Source organism: Macaca nemestrina, chromosome 2, assembly GCF_043159975.1.
Source record: "Macaca nemestrina isolate mMacNem1 chromosome 2, mMacNem.hap1, whole genome shotgun sequence".
NCBI lineage: Eukaryota > Metazoa > Chordata > Mammalia > Primates > Cercopithecidae > Macaca > Macaca nemestrina.
Window position 1 is genome coordinate 115,378,308 of NC_092126.1, and position 22,390 is coordinate 115,400,697.

General features: G+C 45.0%; 1 protein-coding gene and 1 long non-coding RNA gene across 4 annotated transcripts in view; one reads left to right on the top strand and one right to left on the bottom strand.

The window, feature by feature from the left end:
- Positions 1 to 299: 299 nt before the first annotated feature.
- Positions 300 to 22,390, bottom strand: part of LOC105480523 (IQ motif containing F5) — a 28,962-nt gene continuing 6,871 nt past the window's right edge. For 2 of the 3 annotated variants that reach the window (XM_071091807.1, XM_071091810.1), the window contains exons 3-4: positions 1,684 to 1,834; positions 300 to 754 (exon numbers count right to left, since the gene is read on the bottom strand). In XM_071091807.1, the coding sequence (XP_070947908.1) occupies positions 312 to 754; positions 1,684 to 1,813 (573 nt within the window). In that variant the 5' untranslated portion in view covers positions 1,814 to 1,834 and the 3' untranslated portion in view covers positions 300 to 311. Of the gene's footprint in view, positions 755 to 1,683; positions 1,835 to 2,107; positions 2,266 to 22,390 lie in introns of those variants that run through there. The other variant, XM_011739524.3, reaches the window with a different exon arrangement.
- Positions 816 to 22,390, top strand: part of LOC139361970 (uncharacterized) — a 69,009-nt gene continuing 47,434 nt past the window's right edge. The window contains exon 1 of the long non-coding RNA XR_011620070.1: positions 816 to 1,693. This is a non-coding gene — a long non-coding RNA (uncharacterized lncRNA). The remainder of the gene's footprint in view (positions 1,694 to 22,390) is intronic.

Consider the following 22,390-nt stretch of genomic DNA (forward strand, 5'->3'; position numbering starts at 1 on the left):
AGGATGACATAGTCTTCCACGCTGCACAACCAAGGGGGTTCCATTTACATAGTCTCCCTGGAGTTGGTTGACTTGGTCACCCTGAAACCGCAACTCTTCTACCTATGGCAGACATTGTTAATCAATCACAGGTCCTCCTCATCTCAGATGGCCCCCAGAATCCTTCTCCACGTGGAACCCAAGACTACCCCTGCTGATTCCTCACAGCTGACTTGTGACATGCCTAGTATTTCCCATCATTACCTCAAACAATGACCTCCTGAAAATACATCTGACGAAGAGAGCTGGGGACACAGATATAGCAGACCTGGTCATTCTTTTAATGGAAGGGGTATGCATTGTTGCACCTTACAAGCCTGTGAGCCCAAAGAGATTTCAAGTTGAATATCAAGTTGGTTTTCTTTGAGTTCATAGTGGCCCTCAATAAAGCCACGGGAATGGCAGGTGTGCCAGCGCCAATAGACCTGGATGATGCGGACAGCGTTGAGCAAACGACAGTAACGCTGGCGGACACACCACATGCGGACCCAGGACTGCAGCCTGACTGCTGCCCATTCCTGCTGCACATAGAACTCCAACACCATCCTCCGCCTCTTCGCCAGCAGCTTCTCCAGCACCTGCCTCCACCAGCACTGAATAATCCAAGCCCTGAGGGCTGCATGCAGCAGTGTGCGTCGCACCAGCGTGCCCCGCCACCAGGCCTGGATGAAAACAGCTGCAGACCTTTCTGTCATGATGATCTTCTCTTCTGGGCCTTACAAGAGAAAACAGAAACACTCAGGGTATGCCAGGAAGGGGCCCTGATCCTCTAGCAATGATGGCTCCTTCCTCTAAAGTTCAGCACTGGGCAGGGCAACGGCTGAATCCAGGAGACCAGGTAGGTGTCTCCACTCTGCCACCCACAGGTTAGTGGAAGTGCTCACCTCACTTGACCTCTGAGTCTCAATGTCCCCATCTGCAAAATAGGTGTACATCTGCCCTAGCTACCTCACCCCATTTTCCATGAACCTTGCTGGCCAGTCTAGAGCAAGAACACTGTGACTTAGAGGTAAAAGAGCTGCCATCTCCCTGGGATCCATGACTCTTGCCTTCAGAGCCCTCCCACCTGCTGGAGAAGTAGTGTGCTTTGCTCCCCCTGCCCTCTTTATCCTGACTTCAGGTCAAACCCATAAGCTGCTGTGTTCCCTCCTCTTCAACAAAGTAGTAACAGATTCCTCCACCTCACACACATTGTGAACAGCTTGAACTTCAGCTATGCATGCATCAGTACAAACATGCACGCTCCACCCACTAACACACATTTTGCCCCTTGGTCCCTGCATTCCCCACAGTCCCACTTGCAGCCCGCAACTCTATGTGGTCTGAGATCACACTCTTCTGCCCCACTCTTGGCCACAATCTCCAGTCTGTATCTCAGCCAGACTCACATCTCTCTGCCTGACAAGAAAATGGGGCCAAGAGGCAGCCAATCCCCGTTCATTCCAGCTCTGCATACCCTGACGTTTCACCCGTTTTTCTAGGACACCCTGATTGATGTCAGGTAACGAGGACAGGTGCCTGTTTCCCTCACTGAAGCCACTCTTTGTACAATAAATTACAGGGTCATAGATCTTTGAGTCACTCTGCTGGACCACAGGGGTCAGAGATGTCACTAGTTAAGGCTCTCTGGACCCAGCTACTCACGGACTTGCAGGTAAGGGTGTGGCCTGGTAGGGGTGAGGGTGTTGGGGGTGGAGTCGCTTCCCTCTTCTCCCCTTTGTTCCTTCCAGCTCTGTTCTATCGATATGATTTCATCACTATCTTTGATGATCATTTAAAACAGCTTGCCATCCTTCTGGAATCAGAGTGTATGGGGGGAAATAGGGAAGAAAATAAAAGGTGCTCTCCCACTGCTGGGTACCAAGTCAAACACCATTCTCACTGTTTCTAGACAGCTTCCTGGCTTTCTCTAGGACTTCAAATGGAGGTGGGGGGTCCTGTCATGCGTAACTGTGGGGAACTTACCCTCCCCTCTCAGAAAGCTAGTGTGGTTCTGAGTGCTTCTTACAAAACATCTGATTGGGGACAGGTCATAAAATCCCCACAGGTCTGGACTTTACTAAATTACCTATGGTTAGGGGCTAGATGGTTCCATCACCCTCCGGTCCGCACTCCTCTAATCAGGACTCCAACAGGAAGAGTGGAGGAGGGGCGGGACTTGTGATGTCATAAGGGCACCTGTGATGCAGGCACCAGGACGGCTTCCAGCATATGAGCCTCTTCTCGGGAAAACCTAGAAGACCCCATTATACACCCATTGACACAAAGGTGTATAATGCTGCTCATTAAAATCTGGCTGGTATTCATTAAATGGCTTTCAGTTCCTTCAAACACTGGTATTCCAAATAACTATTAGAATGGGTTTGCTGTCTATGTACAGATATAGAAAAGTACAAGATTTAGTAAGTGAAACAAATCAAGATGAAAGGCAAGGTGATCCCAATATAAACACACATTTATACACATGTGTTGTAAAGGCATTATCTTAAAGAGGGGGAATAGGAGGATGTACACAAAAACTAACAATGATATATCTGATGAGGACGGCGGAATTGGAGGGACACGACAAACTCCTTCACTGTGGCTAAGCCCCCTATGTCTAACCTATCTGCAGGTCAGTCTGTTTTTAGGCGCCTGAGAGGACAGGACACACACAGGCCAGAAAACTCCCTGAGGCCCCCAGGACTAGCCTGGGCTCCATCTAAAGCTTAAATGGGTTCAAGTGCTCTCCTGTCTTCCTCTGCCCCTGAGCACCTCAAGGCCATGATCAGATGGATTAGGGTGACCACTGCATAAGCAGTGCCCCTTTCTGCCTGATCGCAGCCTCTGAAGACCCAGCTGGACATGGTGAGGCCCTGGTCCCCCTCAGAGGCACAGCCCCTGGGGTCACTGTGGAGTGCACTGGGAATGTGTAGGGTGAGTACGGGAGAGGCCGATGTGGATCTGCAGGAGGAATGTAGGGAGGAGGAGGAGGTGCTTTGAGGATGGCGGGTGTGTCGGTTTGAAGTTAATGGAATGAGGGAGTGGGGAAGACAGCAATAAGGTGGGGGATGGGGAAATAGTGGGGTACAATGTGTAGGACAGGGAAAGAGCAGGAAGCCCCTATTTGAAGATAAAGATCTTGGCCAGGCCCCGCGAGACCTGTGTCAATTTAGTGCCTCCATCAGTCTGGCTCCAGAGTCAAGCCACTAGTAACCACATTCTTGTCCGTGGTAATAGCAATGCAGTGACATTAGCCCACTTCGCAGCTGAGAAAATGGAGGTGCAGAGATCATGCCTGGCTCACCTCACCCTGTTTCATAGCTGGTCAGCTGTGGAGCTAGCATTTGGTCCCAGCTCTGCTCCACCCTGAGCCTTGGCTCTAAACCACCACATCATGCAGACCCCAGCATCTCCAAGCTTTCTCAAAGCTTCTGGTTCTCATCGTTTCTAGAAAATCCCGCTAAAAAACCTCCATCCTGAATCTTAAAAAATTAGCCAAGCAAAAGAAGCCAGACTCTGAAGAGGGCACACTGTGTGAATCCGTGTGTGTGCACTGCAGTGGGGACAGCTGTCATCAATGGGGACACAGCAGTGGTTGCCCAGACTTTGGGATGGAGACTGAATGTGAACTCTGTGGGTAATAGAGTGTTCTAGATTTTTTTCTGCCTGTGTCACCCAGGCTGGAGTGCAGTGACACAATCATGGCTCACTGCAGCCGCAGCCTCCTGGGCTCAAGCAATCCTCCAACCTCAGCCTCCAGAATAGCCACCACACCCAGCTAATTTTTGTATTTTTTGTAAAGACAAGGTTTCATTTGTGTTGCCCAGGCTGGTCTCAAACTCCTGAGTTCAAGCAATCTGTCTGTCTTGGCCTTCCAAAGTTCTGGGATTACAGGCATGAGCCACCACACCCAGCCTAGAATGTTCTGTATTTTGGTTGCAAGATGGTCACACAGGTGTATAAACTTGTCCCCCAAAAATCAATGAAATGTACATCTAAAATGGATACATGTTATACGCATATAAATTATGCTTCAATAAAAGCTGATTTAAATACCTCTATCCATCTCAGTTATGACACAGAGATCATCATACTAGGATCCAAGTGTGTTTGGGTGTTAGGGGAAGGATAAAGGTCCCTGCACTCCAAGGGCACAGGAAAGATCCCATTACTAAAGCCCAGTGGAACAGGGGGACTGGAGTCCAGAAAGGAGGGAGATCCAGACAGGGAAGAGGCCCAGGGGCTGGGGCGCTCGTGGATGAGGTAACCCTAGAGGCAGGGTGGGTGCTGGGCCTTGAGTGCTACTAGAACCAGCTCAGCCTCTAGCCAGTGGGCAGGGAGGAGGCACCCCAGGGGCTGAGGAGCAGAGGCAGATGCCATCCAAGGGGAGGTTGGAAAGTGCACTGTGTGAGGTGCCTGGGGCGAGCATGGTGGAGTGAGCCTCCTGGAGCCGGGGTAAGGGACGCAGCACAAGGTGCAAGACACAGGCCCCTCAGGGTCACTGTGGGTGACCGCTGAGCACAGAAGTACCAGCATCCTGGGGTACCATTCTCCCATCCCACCCCCACAATTCTCCACCTCCTCTACCAGAGTTTCCCCCAGAGGTTCTCAGTAGGCCCCTTGAGGGAGGGCTGGAAAAGGGAGAAGAAAGCAGGACTCAGTGAGGGTCCCAGTGGGACCAGCCCTCTGCTTGTGCTCCCAGGCCCACGGCCTGCAGAGGAGGGAACGCAGGTCTCCTGGGAATGGGCTGTTCTAAGGCAACCCTCAGCCCCTGCCTCAGGCATTTCTTCTGCAGCAGCCCCAGCCCCATCCCCAGATAAGTGACCCTCACATGCAGCCCCTGGCACAGCAGCCTCCCAGGAGGACCCAGGAGTTTACTTGGTGGATCCTGCACCTTGGGAAGCCCCATGGCCCCCTTTAAAGATCTCCACCTGATCTATATCCACCTGTGGTCCTCCCCTGATCTTATGCAGTCACCTGTTTGCTGACTGGCCCCTTTCCTCACTGGTTCCTAGAGGGCAGAGGCTGAGCATTCGTCATGTTTGTGACTCTAGAGGCTGCACAACACCAGGACATAGTAGGTGAAAAATAATTGTTCACCGAATGTATAATGAGTGGATGAATGAATGGACTTAACTACTCATAGCCCACCTCTCTGAGGAGACCTGAAGCCCTCAGGGTCTGCATTCCTGGAGACAAATTCTGTCATTCCCTCCTCTGTCCCCTCTACCCTGGCAGGGGTGGGCATGGGCATGGAAAGGACATGGGCTGCTGCTGAGAGTCCCAGATCTGAGGTGAGAAGGCTGGGTGCTTTGGGACTGGAGGAGAAGGGTGACACAGGGAAGGCAGGGGAGGGAGAAATAAAGAAACCTGGAGGGGTCGGGCACAGTGGTGCTCCCTGTAATCACAGCACTTTGGGTGGCAGAAGAGGGAGGATCACTTGAGGCCAGGAGATCAAGGCTGCAGATCGTGCCACTGCACTTCAGCCTGGGCAACATGGCAAGACCCTGTGGAAGGGAGGGAGGGAGGGAAGAAAGAAGGAAGGGAGGGAGGAAGAAACCTGGAGGGGGAAGAGAGAGGGGAAACGTGGGAACTTGGAGTCTGAGAGAGAAAGGGGGAGCAAGGAGGAAGAAGGTGAAACAGAATGTAATTTATTTTTCTTTTCTTTCTTCCTTTCTTGCTTCCTTCCTTCCTTCCTTCTTTCCTTCCTTTCCTTCCTTTCTTCCTTCCTTCCTTCCCTCCCTCCCTCCCTCTCTCTCTCTCTTTCTTTCTTTCCTTCTTTCTTTCTTCTTTTTTTTTTTTTGACAGGGTCTCGCTCTGTCACCCAGGCTAGACTTCAGTAGCGTGATCTCAGCTCACTGCAATTTCCACTTCCTGGGTTCAAGTGATTCTCAATCCTCAGCCTCTCAAATAGCTGGGATTAAAGGTGTCCACCACCATGCCCAGCTAATTTTTGTACGTTTAGTAGGGACGGGGTTTCACCATGTTGGCCAGGCTGGTCTCGAACTCCTGACCTCAAGTGATCCGCCCGCCTTGGCCTCCCAAAGTGCTGGGATTACAGGCATGAGTCTCAGTGCCCAGCCTTATAGTATTTTCTTATAGCAGCCTGGACAAACTAAGACAGGGGACTAGAACAACAGAAGTTTAATTGGCTCACAGTTCTGGAGGTTAGAAATCCAAAATCAATGTGTCAGCAAGGCCTTGCTCCTGAAACCTGTAGGAAAAGGACCTTTCCTTTCCTCTTCTAGCTTTGGGGGATGTGCTGATATCCCCCATGGTGTTCCATGGCATGGAGACACATCGCTCCAATCCTGTCTTCACATGGCATTCTCCTTGTGTCTTCACATATTCTTCCCCCTGTTACATCTGTGCCTGTGTCCCACTTTCCCCTTAATATAAGGACACTAATCATATCGGATTAGGGCCCACCCAATGACTTCATCTTATTGACTACATCTGCAAAAACTCTATTTCCAAAGAAGGTCACTTTTTGAGGTATTGAGGGTTAGGACTTCAACATATCTTTTAGGAGGGATGCACTTCAACCTATAACATCAACCACAAGCCAGTGATTGGCTGCAGGATTCCCCTTAGGAGGGGACATAATCTTGGTCAAGTCTCTTCCCTATGGCCAAAGACAATTCCCAATGGATGACAGCAGTGACCCAGCAGCAGCCAATATTCCCAAGAGATGTGGGATGAGTCACCAGCTATGAAGAAAGGCTCCACTACATCTGCAAATTCACTGCAGCCCAACTGTTTATGCCACTCATATCTACTTGCTTCCCATAGTAAATGTTCACCATTTAAAAATAATGATTCTGGTTGGTCTTGTCTCCTGGGAAAACTTAGAAGAGAAGGGTTGTGTCTTTGCTACTGTGAATGGTGCTGCAATAAACATACATATGCCTGTGTCTTTATGATGGAATGATTTATATTCCTTACAACCTAAATGCCCATCAATGGTAGACTGAGAAAATGTGGTATATACACCACGGAATACTATGCAGCCATAAAAAAGAATGGGATCATGTCTTTTGCAGGAACATGGATGGAGCTGGAGTCCATTATCCTTAGCAAACTAACACAAGAACAGAAAACCAAATACCACATGTTCTCACCCATAAGTGGGAGCTATATGGTGAGAACACATGACACATAGCCAGGGGAACAACAGATGCTGGGGCCTACTGGAGGATGGACGGTGGGAGGAGGGAGAAGATCAAGAAAAATAACTTATGGGTAATAGGCTTATTACCTGGGTGACAAAATGTACAAGAAACCCGAATAACACAAGTTTACTTATGTTTAATAAACCTCCAAGTGTTCTCCCAAAGAAAAAAGAAAAGGGTCAAATGGACAAGCTACAGGCCCATCATTTACTTTGAGACCATTAGTCACACACCTTTTCCCCTTCATCCATTACCCTTTCTAGATTCCTTTCCTGTTTGACTTGCATCTCTGCTGTCTAGACAGGCTGCCAGTAAGGGGAAGGGGAGTGGGTGCAGTGGTGATCCAGACCCTCATCCCTGGCTATAATTCTCTGGCTATAATTCTCAGGCTATGATTGCTGTGTGGGTTAATCTACCATTACACCTGGGCAGCGAGGCACCAAGAAATTTTCCAGTGAATCACCCAAGCCGCATTCATAGTCTTTCCTGCTCACCCCCACCTAGTGTAGCAGCAGTGCATCTTCTCCTAATGATCAGGGTTAATTATTCCTGCCAATTGAGTGACTCCTTTCATTATAGAGTGACTGCTTGTCTCTTGGCATAAGGAGGATAAAGTGACCAGGTCACAGCCATAGCTTTATGTTTAGTGAGACTCTTACTGTGACCCCTGATAAATGTCTTCCCTCCCTACAATCTAGTACCTCCAGTCAGATGGAGCCTGAAGTTACAGGGATAGAATACATAAATTCCCAAGTGAATAACTTGAGAGGTAGTCACAGGTCCACTATCATTCCACACATTGGTTCCTGTTAGGGACTCAGCATTGTGTAATGGACATTGACTTGGGGCACGGTTGGGCATTCTACAACTGGTAGGTCAATACAGCCCACTGTCCGCCTGTTTTTGTACATCCTGCAAAGAATATTTCGTACATTTTGCAGTGATTGGAAAAACTCAAAGAATATTATTTCATGACACATGAAAATTATACAAAATTCAAATTTCTGTGTCTATCATGCTTATTTGCCTATATATTATCTATAGCCACATTTGCACTACAATGACAGAGTTAAATATTTGTTGAAGGGGACCATTCATGGCACTCTCCTCACTTCCACTGCTGCTCAGCCCACAAAAATCACAGAGGTGCAGTTATAGCTAAACGGTGTTTTGTGTGCCACATATAGTGCTATACTGTGACCTATTTTTTAATTACCAGTGCATGCCCATCACATCAAAATAAGAAGAAAAGAGAAAAGCAGACTTTAAATGTCTCACTTTTAAGACAATGGCAAAGCATTGTGCCCATTATGCAATGACACTATAGCTGTGCTAAAAGAACACGATGTTATACATCAATGTTACAAGACTAAACACTCCACAATATTCTCAACTTGCAAGAAGTCACTAATCATCAAAGCTAGACATTTTAAGTGGTATATCTCATCACAGTAGAATTTCTTTACAAAAACTAAAAAATGAAAATGAGACTGCAAGCAAAATAGGTTTCTAAGTTGCTCATTTGTTAGCCAAGCAGGGAAAGCTTATTTATTACCAGTAGTGAGTTAATTAAATCATATTTGATTGCAATAGCTGAAGAAATGTATCCAGAGAAAATAAACATTTTTAGCCTTTTTTTTTTTTTTTTTTTTAAGGCAGACTGTAGCTCTGTCACCCAGGCTGGCATGCAGTGATGCAATCTTGGCTCACTGCAACCTCCACCTCCCAAGTTCAAACAATTTTCCTGACTCAGCCTCCCGAATAGCTGGGATTACAGGCATGTGCCACCACACCTGGCTAATTTTTGTTTTTTAGTAGAGACAGGGTTTCACCATGTTGGCCAGGCTGGTCTTGAACTCCTGACCCCAGGTGATCCACCCGTCTCGGTCTCCCGAATGCTGGGATTACAGATGTGAGCTACCGCGCCCAGCCCATTGTTAGCCTTTTAATGAGAATAACTGCTCAAAGAGTCAAATACATGAGTAACAATATCAATAGCCAATTAAACAAGGCAAATGATTTCAAGTGGTTTTTCTTGGCTCTTAATAGTTGACAGATGTACCAATACCACTCAGCTGTTGCTTATTGAAGGGTAACTGCCAAGTTTGAAGTGACTGAGAAATTAACCTGTATGTGTAGGAAACAAACATGGACGAGAATATTTGTAGAAGAAATTGAGAAAATGCTAATTCAACACAGCCTGAAATGGAATCTGCCAAGATGTGATAAATCTGATAGTAGTGAAAATACGTGTGAGGCTGAACAAAGGCTTAGTTGAAAAAACAAAGCTTATGAAAACATAGGTGCTTAAAGCCTATGGTTATTCATTGTATCATTCATCTGTAGGTACTTTGTGGAAAATATTAGAATCATTCCTGTTACTGAACCAGTAGTGTCAATGGCAGACTTCACATGGCATCATTGACTCAACCATCGTCAGTTCCATGAACGTTTTTTAGAAATAGGAGCTGAATTTGCTGACTTGCCCAACCACACAGCAGTTCCATAGTTTAGCAATGATAAGGTTTTACTGAGAACTTTAAAGTTTAAGGTCGAGATTGAAATTTTTCTGAATGAGAAAAACTGCCTTTAACTACTATTATCAAACACCGAATAGCACTAGAAACAAGTTTTTGCTGCAGTCTTTATGTTCCTTAATGAATTAAACCTGAAGTTAAAAGCAAAACAAAACTTATACATAATATCTATATTATAGTAAAGTCAAGTTGGCAACAATTTTGAATCACAAGTAATGTTAGGCTGCTCTAAGTACATCCTGAGCTGTCAAAAGTTAAAACATGAAGTGAGATATCCACTCCCACACAAATTTGCAAGGGGTATCTTTTCTGAACTCAAACTGCAGTTCCAGCAGCACGTGCATTTCAGACTTCTATGCAAGTACAAGGGGAATTTCAACATTTCTAAATATATTTTTTTAAGCAATTGAGTAGCAACCACCCGAACTTCAACTGCAAGTAATCAACAATGTAATGATATGCATACAGGCAAATGTCAAAAGAAGAATCTAATAGAACTCTATAAATATCTCCCAAGTGAAGAATATTCTCAATCAAAGTCATATGTTCATGGATTCTATATTAGTCCATTTTTCCACTGCTATAAAGAAATACCTGAGACTGGGTACTTTATAAAGAAAACAGGTCTAATTGGCTCATGATTCTTCAGGCTGTACAGGAAGCATGGCAGCATCTGCTTGGCTTTTGGGAAGACCTCAGGAAACTTACAACCATGGCAGAAGATGAAAGGGAAGCTGGTACTTCACATGGCTGGAGCAGGAGGAAGGGTTGCGGGGGAGGTAGCGGAGGTGTTACACTTTTAAACAACCAGATCTCATGGAAACTCACTATCACAAGAACAGCACCAAGGGGATGGCACTAAATCCTTCATGAAGGACCACTCCCACGCTCCAATCACCTCCCACCAGGCCCCACCTCTAACATTGAGAATTACAATTCAACATGAGATTTGGTGGGGATACAGACCCAAACCATATCAGATTCATATTAGTATTTGGCAGTACTAAATATTTTACATAGTGTCTATATGTGTAAAAAGACAGTGCAAAGATGGAATATATAAAATTAATCACATATAAGCATGTGCAACTGATTCTGATGACAGAAAACACTAACTTTCAGCCCTAATTAAACAAAATATTGTCCCCCCCCAAAAAAAATGCATTATTTTCATTAGTTCACCTGTATTACAAAACTTACTCAATTTTTATTATATCTTTAATTTCATCAATAAAAATTTGTGGAAACTTGTTTTCTCTCTTGCTATATAACTATGTATACATGTCACATCATCAATTTTGCCTCTCAGCCCATGAAGCTGGAAATGTTTACTATGTATCTAATCCTTTACTGGAAAAGTTTACTAACTCGTTTCTCTAATGGCTAAAGGTGATGAGCATCTTTTCATGTCCTTAGTTGGTATCTATATATCTTCTTTAGTAATGTGTCTGTTCAAGTCTTTGGCCATATTTTAATGGGCCATTGAGGTTCTCCAGAGAAACAGAACCAGTAAGAGTTAGAGATAGAAATAGATTTATCATGGGATTGGCTCACTGAAACTATGGAGGCTGAGAAGTCTCACAATCTGCTCTCTGAAAGTTGGAGAACCACGAAAGCTGGTGATGTAATTCGGCTGGAGTTGGAAGGGTGGGAAAGGGAGGAGTGCCCTCTGATGCAAGTCCCAATGTCCAAAGCCAGAGAACCCAGCTCTCTAGGAGAAGGTGAATGTCCCAGCTCGAGAGAATGAATTCGGCCGCGCGCGGTGGCTCAAGCCTGTAATCCCAGCACTTTGGGAGGCCGAGACGGGCGGATCACGAGGTCAGGAGTTCGAGACCATCCTGGCTAACACGGTGAAACCCCGTCTCTACTAAAAAATACAAAAAACTAGCCAGGCGAGGTGGGGGGCGCCTGTAGTCCCGGCTACTCGGGAGGCTGAGGCAGGAGAATGGCGTAAAAACCCGGGAGGCAGAGCTTGCAGTGAGCTGAGATCCGGCCACTCCACTCCAGCCTGGGCGACACAGCGAGACTCCGTCTCAAAAAAAAAAAAAAAAAAGAGAGAGAATGAATTCACACTTCTTCCACCTTTTTGTTCTATTTAGGCTCTCAACAAATTGGATCCTGGCCACCACACTGGTGAGGGCAACCTCATTGACCCAGCCTACCAATTTTAATGCTAATCTCTTCCAGAAACATCCTCACAGACACACCAAGAAATCGTGTTTTACTGGCTATCTGGGCATCTTTTAGCCCAGTCAAGTTGACACATGCATTAACCATCACAATTACTACTAAATTTTGAGTCTTCTGTATATATTATGGATAAAAATTATCTGTGAGGTAGTGATTTATATTTTCTCCCATTATGTGGCTTATATTTTCATTCTCTTAACAGTGTCTTTCACGGATGAAGTCCAATTAATAAATTTTTTCCTTTATGAATTTCACATTTGTTGTCATATATAAGAACTGCTTTTCTAATTCTAGGTGATAAAGATTTTCTCATATGTTATCTGCTAAGATTTTATAGTTATATTTTACATTTATAACCATGATTCATTTTGAATTAATTTTTATATGAGGATTAGGTTGAGGTTCGTTTTCTTGCATATGAATTTCCAGTTATTTGACCATGTTGAAAAGACTGTCCTTTTTCCATTGGAATTCCTTTGTATCTTTGTCAAAAAATGATTGGCCTTGTTTGTGTGAATCTCTGGACTGTCTAGTCTATTTCATTGATCTATGTGTCTATCCCTTTACCAATACCACAGTCTTAATTATTACTGCAGCTTTATAAAGTCTTAAAATTAAATAATATGATTACTCTACATTTATTGTTTTTTTCAGAAGTGCTCTGGCTCTCCTAATTCTTTGAATTTTCCACATAAATTTTAGAATTAGCTTGTCTATATCTAAAAATCTTTCTGGCATTTTGATTGGAATTACATTAAATCTATAGATCAATTTGTGTATAATTAACATCTTTACTTTGCTGAGTCTTCCAATCTGTGAATACAGTATGTTTCTCCATTGATTTAGGCCTTCTTTGCTTTCTTTTGTCAGTGTTTTTTAGTTTTCCAAATATAGATTTTTACATGTTTTGTTAGATTTATACTTAAGAATTTCATTTTATGGAACTATTGTAAATAGCACTGCTTTGGCCGGGCGCGGTGGCTCAAGCCTGTAATCCCAGCACTTTGGGAGGGCGAGACGGGCGGATCACGAGGTCGGGAGATCGAGACCATCCTGGTTAACACGGTGAAACCCCGTCTCTACTAAAAAATACAAAAAAATAGTCGGGCGAGGTGGCGGGCGCCTGTAGTCCCAGCTACTCGGGAGGCTGAGGCAGGAGAATGGCGTGAACCCGGGAGGCGGAGCTTGCAGTGCGCTGAGATCCGGCCACTGCACTCCAGCCTGGGTGACAGCGCGAGACTCCGTCTCAAAAAAAAAAAAAAATAGCACCGCTTTTATATTTAAGTTTCCAATTGTTAGTATATAGAAACATGACTGAATTTTGTGTTAACCTTGTTTCCTGCAATGTTGCTCAATTATCTTATCTATTCTAGAAGCTTTTTGGCTTTCATTTTGTAGATTCCTTGGGATTTCCTACATGGACAATCCTGTTGCTTATGAATAGGGCTAGTTTTATTTTTTTGTTTCCAATCTGTATATCTTTATTTCTTTTTCTGGCAGGAACATCTAGTAAATAGGACTGGCAAGAGAAAATACCCTTGCCTTGTTCCCAACCTTGGTGGAAAGCATTTCATCTTTCTCTCTTAAGTAGGATGTTAGCTGTGGGCTTTTTGTAGATAAACTTAATCAGGTTGAGAAAATTCCCTTCTAGTCCTACTTTGCTGAGAGTTTTTATTATGAACAAATGTTGAATTTTGTCAAATGCTTTCTGTACTTCAAGTGATACGACCATGTGGTTTTCCCCCTTTAAATTAATCATATAAGTTACAATGTTTGGTTTTCAAGTATTGAAACTGCATTCTTGAAATATTGAAGTTGTGCATTCCTGAAATAAGGCCCATACAGTCACGCACTACATAACACTATTTCAGTCACATATACACCAGTGGTCCCAGAATGCTATAATACTACATTTTTACTGTACTTTTTCTATGTTTAGGTACACAGACACTTACCATTGTGTTATAATTGTCTAAAGTATTCAGCAGAGTAACATGCTGTACAGGTTTGCAGCCTAGGAGCAATAGGCTGTACGTCTTCTCTATAGCCTAGTTATGTAGAAAACTACACCATCTACGTTTATGTAAGCACACTCTATGGTGTTCCCACAATGATGAAATCACCTAATGATGCATTTCTCAGAACATATCCCCATTATTAAGCAATGTGTGACTGTAATATTGTATACTTTCTGCTGAATTGAATTTGCTAATATTTTATTAATAAATTTTTTGCTTCTATGTTCATGAAGTATATTGGTCCACAATTTTCTTTCTTTTTTTTTTTTTTTTTTTCTGAGACAGTTTCACTCTTGTCGCCAAGGCTGGAATGCAGTGGCACAATCTCAGCTCACTGCAACCTCTGCCTCCTGGGTTCAAACATTTCTCCTGCCTCAGCCTCCCAAGTAGCTGGGATTACAGGTGCCCGCCACATCTGGCTAATTTTTGGATTTTTAGTAGAGACGGGGGTTTCACCATGTTGGCCATGCTGGTCTCAAACTTCTGACCTCAGGTGGTCCACCCGCCTCAGCCTCCCAAAGTACTGGGATTACAGGCATGAGCCACCGGGCCCAGCCTTGGTCCATAGTTTTCTATTCTTAACGCTATCTTTGTCTGGTCTTAATGTCAGAATAATGTTGGCCTCATAAAATGAATTGAGAAGTGTCTCTCCTCTTCTATTTTGCAGAAGAGATTATGTAGAATTGGTGTTATTTGTAAAATATTTGGTAGAAGTTGCCAATAAAACTATCTAGAAGGTTTTAAACTGCAAATTCAATCTTTTAAATAGCTATAGAATGACTCCAGTTATTTATTTCATCTTGGATAACTTTTGGTATAGTAGTTTTTCTGTTTTCAAGGAATTGATTCATTTCATTAATTTAATGTGTGTATACTTACTTGTTCATAGTATTCCCTTCTTATCCTTATCAAGTACCATAAGAAGCTCTGATGCTGAAATGGCCTGGCAGAATTGCCCGATTTGAATGTGGTGGTCAGGTGGTTATCCATTCACCTGTTTCAGTCATTGTGGGTGGCATCTGGAAGGACTTAACCTTGGGCAAGGCAGGCTTTCCGCAGCTGAAGCAGTACCTGAAGGAGCTGACAGCTGTAGTCAGTACTCCCAGGAGCTGATACAACAGGTCCTTTGTTGAGGGAAGTCTAAATGGTGCATCTCTGCATCCACCACAAGCATAATCTGTCTAACCTAGCTTGAGAGTCTCTCTCTCTCTCTCTCTCTCTCTCTCTCTCTCTCTCTCTCTCTCTCTTTCTCAGAGACAGGGTCTCACTCTGTTACCAAGGCTGGAGTTCAGTGGCATGATCACAGCTCACTGCAGCCTCAACCTTCTGGGCTCAAGTGATCCTCCCACCTCAGCCCCTCAGTAGCTGGGACCACAGGCACATACCACCATGCCCAAATAATTTTTGTATTATTTTTAGAGATGGGATCTTGCTATGTTGCCCAGGGTGGTCTAGAACTCCTGGGCTCAAGTGATCCTCCTGCCTTGGCCTCCCAAAGTGCTGGGATTATGGGTGAGAGCCACTGTGCCTAGCCAGAAGTCTCATTTTCTAATAGGTCGGCATTACTAATTTACATTTACCGAATCCTAATATATCAGGCTTATTGCTATATTATTTTGTACTCTAAATCTATCATTTCTCTTAAGATTTATTTTTATTATCCTGTCTTTTGTTGGATTAATTAGGTTTTCAGGGAGTTTTGAGATTGGTGAGGTTTTTTTCTTCCTACTGTTTTAGAAATTGTGTCAGATATTGTGAGTTGCTTACCCATACTTAGTCCCACTTCATCACTAAAAAGAACTGATTTTAGTGGTGTTGGCAACATGTGCAATTAAAGGAATAGCGTTTCTCGGCCTCTCTTGCAACTGGAGTGGTCACGTGATATTCACTAGCCAATGAGATGTCAGCAGAGTCACTGGGTGGGCCTTCTGGGAAACCTCTTTAAGGAGCCAGGCTGGGCTCAAATGGACCCTTTTCCCATTTCGCCTTAACCCTTTGCTTCCCTAAAATGTGAACTTGATGGCCAGCACTCTGGTAACCACTTTGAGAGCATGAGGACATGGGTTACCTCCCCAACACGGTGGGGAGGTGTTGCGAAAAGAGTAGATGCTTAGTTCCATGATGACATCATGGCGCTGTCCACTGAGCCTGGACTGTCCACTCTCAGACTTCTTTTAGGAGATGTAAACCAAACCTCTAATTTGTTTGACTCACTGTATTTTAGATTTCTTTTTTTTTTTTTTTTTTTTTTTTTGAGACGGAGTCTCGCTCTGTCGCCCAGGCTGGAGTGCAGTGGCCGGATCTCAGCTCACTGCAAGCTCCGCCTCCCGGGTTCACGCCATTCTCCTGCCTCAGCCTCCCGAGTAGCTGGGACTACAGGCGCCCGCCAACACGCCCGGCTAGTTTTTTTGTATTTTTTAGTAGAGACGGGGTTTCACCGTGTTAGCCAGGATGGTCTCGATCTCCTGACCTCGTGATCCGCCCGTCTCGGCCTCCCAAATGTATTTTAGATTTCTATGTTAGCTGAATGTAGTTTCTAATTTACCTAGACGTTATATACCTCATTGCTGTTCTTCTAGTACTTACATATTAACAGATTTTATTTTGCCTGTGGAGCATCTGAAGCAAATCAATATCACTTGGGCCTCAAATCAGGCAAGAACTTTAGCCCAAGTTCCTTTTTTCCATACACTGTCTCCAGCAACCTCCCATGTTGCCATCATTTGAGAAACAGACATATTTTATGGAAATATACATATTTTGGCTAGACGCAGTGGCTCACGCCTGTGATTCCAACACTTTGTGAAGCTGAGGCAGACAGATTGCTAGAGCCCCGGAATTGGAGACCAGCCTGGGCAGCAGAGTGAGACCACATCTCTACAAAAAATACAAAAATTAGCTGGGCATTGAGGCATCGACCTGTAGTCCCAGCTACTCAGGAGGCTGAAGTGGAAGGATCACTTGAGCCTGGGAGGTGCAGCCTGAAGTGAGCCATGATCCAGCTACTGCACTCCAGCCTGATTACAGAGAGTGAGCCATGATCCAGCTACTGCACTCCAGCCTGATTACAGAGAGAGACCTTGTCTAACAGGAAAAAAGAAATATACATATTTTATAGGAAAATCTTATTCAGTCGTAATAATAAATGTTAGTGGCATCTATACTCATCACTATGTCTTGTGCCATTCTCCTGGATTTGTTTTCCTTTGTCATGGAGTTAATTTCCCAGAGATACAGTCAGAGACTTTTGATGTAGACTAAATTTTGAATTAAAAGGATGCCTTTCACTTTGCACTTACACTTGAATGACATTTGGGGTAGCATAGCATTCAATGCTCACATTTACTTTCTCTCAGAGCATTGGGAGTGTTGCTCCATTTTCTTCTTGCACTCAGTGTTGATGCTGAGAAAGCTGATGTGAATCTGAAACTTGTTCCTTAGGAGGTGATGTGTTGATTCCTTTTCCTCTTTAAATATTTAAGTATTCTATCTTCATCAGTTATGAGATTGTGCTGTGACCTGTGTGAAGCTCCATCTGTTTTCCTTCATCTTTTGAGGGCAAGTGAGTCTCTTTAAGCTCTGGAAAACTCATCAATGCTTTGAATGTTTCTGCCTTTGTCTCTGCAATTCCTTTCTCAGGAATACACAGTCAACCATGACTGGAACTTCTGGATCAATGCCTCATTCTTTTATTTATTTTCTTTAAGCTTTTCATTTCTCTGACCTTTTGTGCTACACTCCAGGAGGATCCTTTTTTTTTTTTTTTTTTTCTGAGACGGAGTCTCACTCTGTCACCCAGGCTGGAGTGCAGTGGCCGGATCTCAGCTCACTGCAAGCTCCGCCTTCCGGGTTCACGCCATTCTCCTGCCTCAGCCTCCTGAGTAGCTGGGACTACAGGCGCCCGCCACCTCGCCCGGCTAGTTTTTTGTATTTTTTAGTAGAGACGGGGTTTCACCGTGTTAGCCAGGATGGTCTTGATCTCCTGACCTCGTGATCTGCCCGTCTCGGCCTCCCAAAGTGCTGGGATTACAGGCTTGAGCCACCGCGCGTGGCCTCCAGGAGGATTCTTCACATCAAAATTTCCACTCACTAATCTGCACTTTATACCTGCATTCTGCTATTCATCCCATCTACTGGGTTTTAATTTTGACAAGGATTATTCCTTTCTGAGATCCATAAATGGCTTTTTAATAAAGGTTTGTTCTTTTGTATCTAAGATGTCTTCCTCCACCCAATGAGGATATTAATTTCTCAAGTATTTCCCTTGGTTATCAGGTTTCTGCTTGCAGAGTTTAAGAATGCTTTTTCATGCTATTGGTTTCCTCCAAAGCTTGGTGGTTCTTGTTTGGATGCTCATCTTTGGTTTTAGATTTCCCATTAGCCTATTGAGTGCCACGTCCCTGACTCCACGGATTGCAGGGGAGCGGGGGGAGGGGACAACACTTGGATAATATCGGGGTGAGTTTATGATTCTGTGCTGAGAAAGATTCTTCTGCAGAAAGTTGAGGCTGTGGCTCCACTCTCTCTTTGCAATCAGTGTTGCTGCTGAGAAAGCTGAAGTCACCCTGACTTACTCTTTGGTGGATAAGCCATTGGTTTTATTTCTTGTTTAAATGTTTCAGCATTTTGGCAGGGGGTGGTGGCTCATGCCTACAATCCCAGCACTTTGGGAGGCCAAGGCGGGTGGATCACCTGAGGTCAGGAGTTCAAGACCAGCCTGGCCAACTTGGTGAAACCCCGTCTCTACTAAAAATACAAAAATTAGCCGGGTGCAGTGGTGGGCACCAGTAATCCCAGCTACTCGGGAGGCTGAGGTGAGAGAATCGCTTGAACCCGGGAGGAGGAGGTTGCAGTGAGCTGAGATTGTGCCACTGCAGTCTGGGCAACAAGAGCGAAACTCACCTCAAAAAAAAAATTTCGGTATCTTCATTCAGTTTATCTTCAGCCATAACATATTTTGGGTTCCATCTGTTTTCACTCATCTTCGTGCAGTTGGTCAGCTGTCTTAAACTGTAGTTCTTTCTAAAGAATCTCATTAAAACTCTCATTAATGGTGGGAGATCCTCTCATTCATGCTTGCGTGCTCCTTCCCTCCATTCTCCATCCTTTCTCAGAAGCACACATTCGACCAACAGTGGAACTTCTGGGTCTTCCATTTCTGTGAGGTGGCCTGTCGGGGTGGGACCTCTGTGGGTGGTCCTCTGGACAGGGTCCTTGCTGTGCAAGGGTGTCACATGGCACCAGGCCCTGGTGGGTCACAGAGCCCTCTGCCGTCAGCCACTCTTGCCAACTGTGTAGCTCAGCAGAGAGCCAGCTGCTCCTCCTATGGGCATATTCCAACCAATGCCCTGCAGAGCCCACAGCCCTGCTGTCCCTGGCCAGCTAGCTCCAAGCATGGAGAAACTGCATGGCCACTCTTGCCTTTGCCTTTGCCTTTTCTAAAGCTTTAATTTATTGTCTTTCAGTTTTTCCACATATACCTTCTGACTTTTAGGGATTCCACATGCTTCCATTCCCTGAAGGCCCCCTTCCTATATTTTAGGTACTAGTACAAACTTTTGAAATCAATGTTGTTGTTTTTTTTTCTGTTATTCCTATGAATTTGTAGTGGGAGAGGAAGGCCTGAACCTCAAACATTTTGATTCATTATTTCATGAACAATTTCCAGATCTTCTCTGTGGTTATGCTTGCTTGAGGTTTGGGGTGAAAATGTTGAAGCAGATGTTAGCCCATGATTGAGAATTTTCTTCTGCAGATGCTTTGTCTCCATTTTTTTATTGAAAATTTAGTTTTCTCTTGCCCTTGCCTTCATTTTCTTTTCCCTTTCCTTCCTGAATCACTCCATCAGTCTGAAATCCTCAGGCTGGGCAGTGCAACGTAGCTGCACCAGGGGAGAAGAGAGCCACCGTGGAACAGAGCCGGGTGAGGGCGGGTCACAAGACGGGGGAGGAAGGCATTGTTCTAGGAGGGACCAGCATGAAACCCAGGCAGTGGGAGGAGTCGTCCACACAGGGGTGTAAGTCCATACCAGTTATAGTGTCATATCAGGCAGGATGAGAAGGGCATCCTTGGTGGCACAGACCATCAGAACTTGAGCACAGTGAGGAGGATATGCACGCAGAGGGTGGCCTGACATTTTGTTTCAGCTCAGGTTGGGTGAAGGAGCATTTACCCCAGTCATCAGACCAACGTGGGGAGCCACAGCCTCAGCCACAAGAAGAGGGCAATAGACAGTGTCGTATATCAGAGATCAAGAGAAACGGGCCAGTGTCTCTGTAAGACAGGGGCCAGTAGTAGCTGTGCAGAATTAGTTGCACACAGGGAAAATCAAACAAGAAAATGTATTAAAGATCATCGGAGCTAGGGGTGTCACTCTCAGAAAGAAGAGTAGAAATATGGAAAGGAGGCCGGGCACAGTGGCTCACACCTGTAATCCTAACACTTAGAGGCCGAGATGGGTAGATCACTTGAGGTCAGGAGTTCAAGACCAGCCCAGCCAACATGGCAAAACCCTGTCTTTACTAAAAATACAAAAATGAGCCAGTCGTTGTGGTGGACGCCTGTAATCCCAGCTACTCGGGAGGCTGAGGCAGGAGAATTGCTTGAACCAGGGAGGCGGAGGTTGCAGTGAGCCAATATTGTACCAATGCACTCCAGCCTAGGTAACAAAGCCAGACTCCATCTCAAAAAGAAAAGAAATAAGGAAAGGAGAAAACTAGAGTGAATTCTTCAATTTGGGGTGGGATTGGAGGTATCAGTGTGAGCTCACAGATTTCAATATAGATAGGCACAGAAATGAACACGGATATAAATGTGCAATGCTTATGCATATACACAAACATGTATTTCCTGGCTCTGTCCACTGAGGAGGCCTGGGAGTGGGGAGTACCTCAACAATGATGAAAATGCCTCCATGTGCTTTGCTGGGCCACTCCAGCTGACCCCAGAATTGGCTGTTTTTTCTATGGCTACCGGTATTTGAGGCTTGTTTGTGACTCCTTTCCTTGTTTTGATGCTGATGCAGAAAATTTTTTTAGCTTTATTGAGGTATAATTAACAAAGTTAAATGCAAAGTAGGTGTACAAACTTGATGTTTTGAAGGTGCTAGTTTTTATGGTGCTTGACATTTACCCTGGAAGGTGGGGAATGTTAGCGCCAGTTCACAGCTCGGGACACTGGGCTCATAGAGGGGAAATGACTTGTCTATGGCCACAGGGCAATGAGAGGTGGAGCAGACGGAGGTCACAGCTCTATGCTCTGATACTCTGAACACAGGACAACAGGGGCAAGGAGAAAGACAGGAATCCTTCAGAGTGGGTATGAGAGACCCAGGCCCTGAACGAGACACAAGGGGCAGGACATGGCAGGACAGAGCAGGAAATACAGAGCTCATGCCCGAGAGCTAGAGCCTGAGACTTCTGGGCAGCATCTCAGAACATCTATGAGCTGAGGGACCAGCTCTCCAGGGCACAGTCGTTGAAGCAGGGCTGGACATAGGGCTGTGACTCAGTCCTCAGAATCCCCACTTTCTGCAGGGAACCACAGGACAGTGACAACAGTGTTGACAGGCAGAAGTTCAGCTTAATTTTAACCTCTTTTTGTGTTACTAATTTTTTAATTGATAATTGATAATAATTACACATAATTATGGGGTATAATGTTATATTTCAATGCATGTATATATACTGTAATGACCAAATTGGGATAGTTACCACATCCATCACTTTAAACATTTATCATTTCTTTGTAGTGACAACATTCAAAAATCTTTTTTTAAGTATCTTAAAATATACACTACATTGTTATTTGCTAAGTGGCAAACAGGTATGTGAAAAATTGTTCGACATCACTAATCATCAGAGTAATGCAAACCTTCACCTCTTAATTGGCCCTTATCATCACCTGGGCCCCAACCCCACCCCAGCTGGCAGCATTTCACAGGAAGGGACTTTCAGAAGAGCCAGCTCTGCCTGGATTGGCCCTTGTAGAAGTTGGGCCAGTGGGGAGGGTAAGGAACACAAGACTAATGCTTGCTCAGCTCCTGCAGCTGTGATAGCCTGAGGTCTAACACTCACCAGAGGGTTGGGTTGGCAGCAAAATGCCCTCTCTCCCACCCCCTTGCTTGTGGAACCTCCCATGCCAGCCTGGTCTGGAGGAAAATGAGTCCTAGCTTTCATATGGGGCTCGAGGGCAAGGGACAGATGGGGTTTGAGGTGAGGATGAGGACTTGAGTTATGCTAACAGCTTCCAGTTTGGGTCTCAGATTCTTAGAAGCCAAGTATAAGGACAAAGACCCCAGTGCAGCAGGGAGACAGGATCTCAGGGCTTGGGGTTGGGGGACTCCTCTCAGTCCTAGGGGTTGGGGAACAAGCTCTGAGCAACCAGACCCAGACGGGTGAATTCCTGGAGAATGTGCTGCCATTGCCATGACCACCACCCGCCAGGTTTCTAT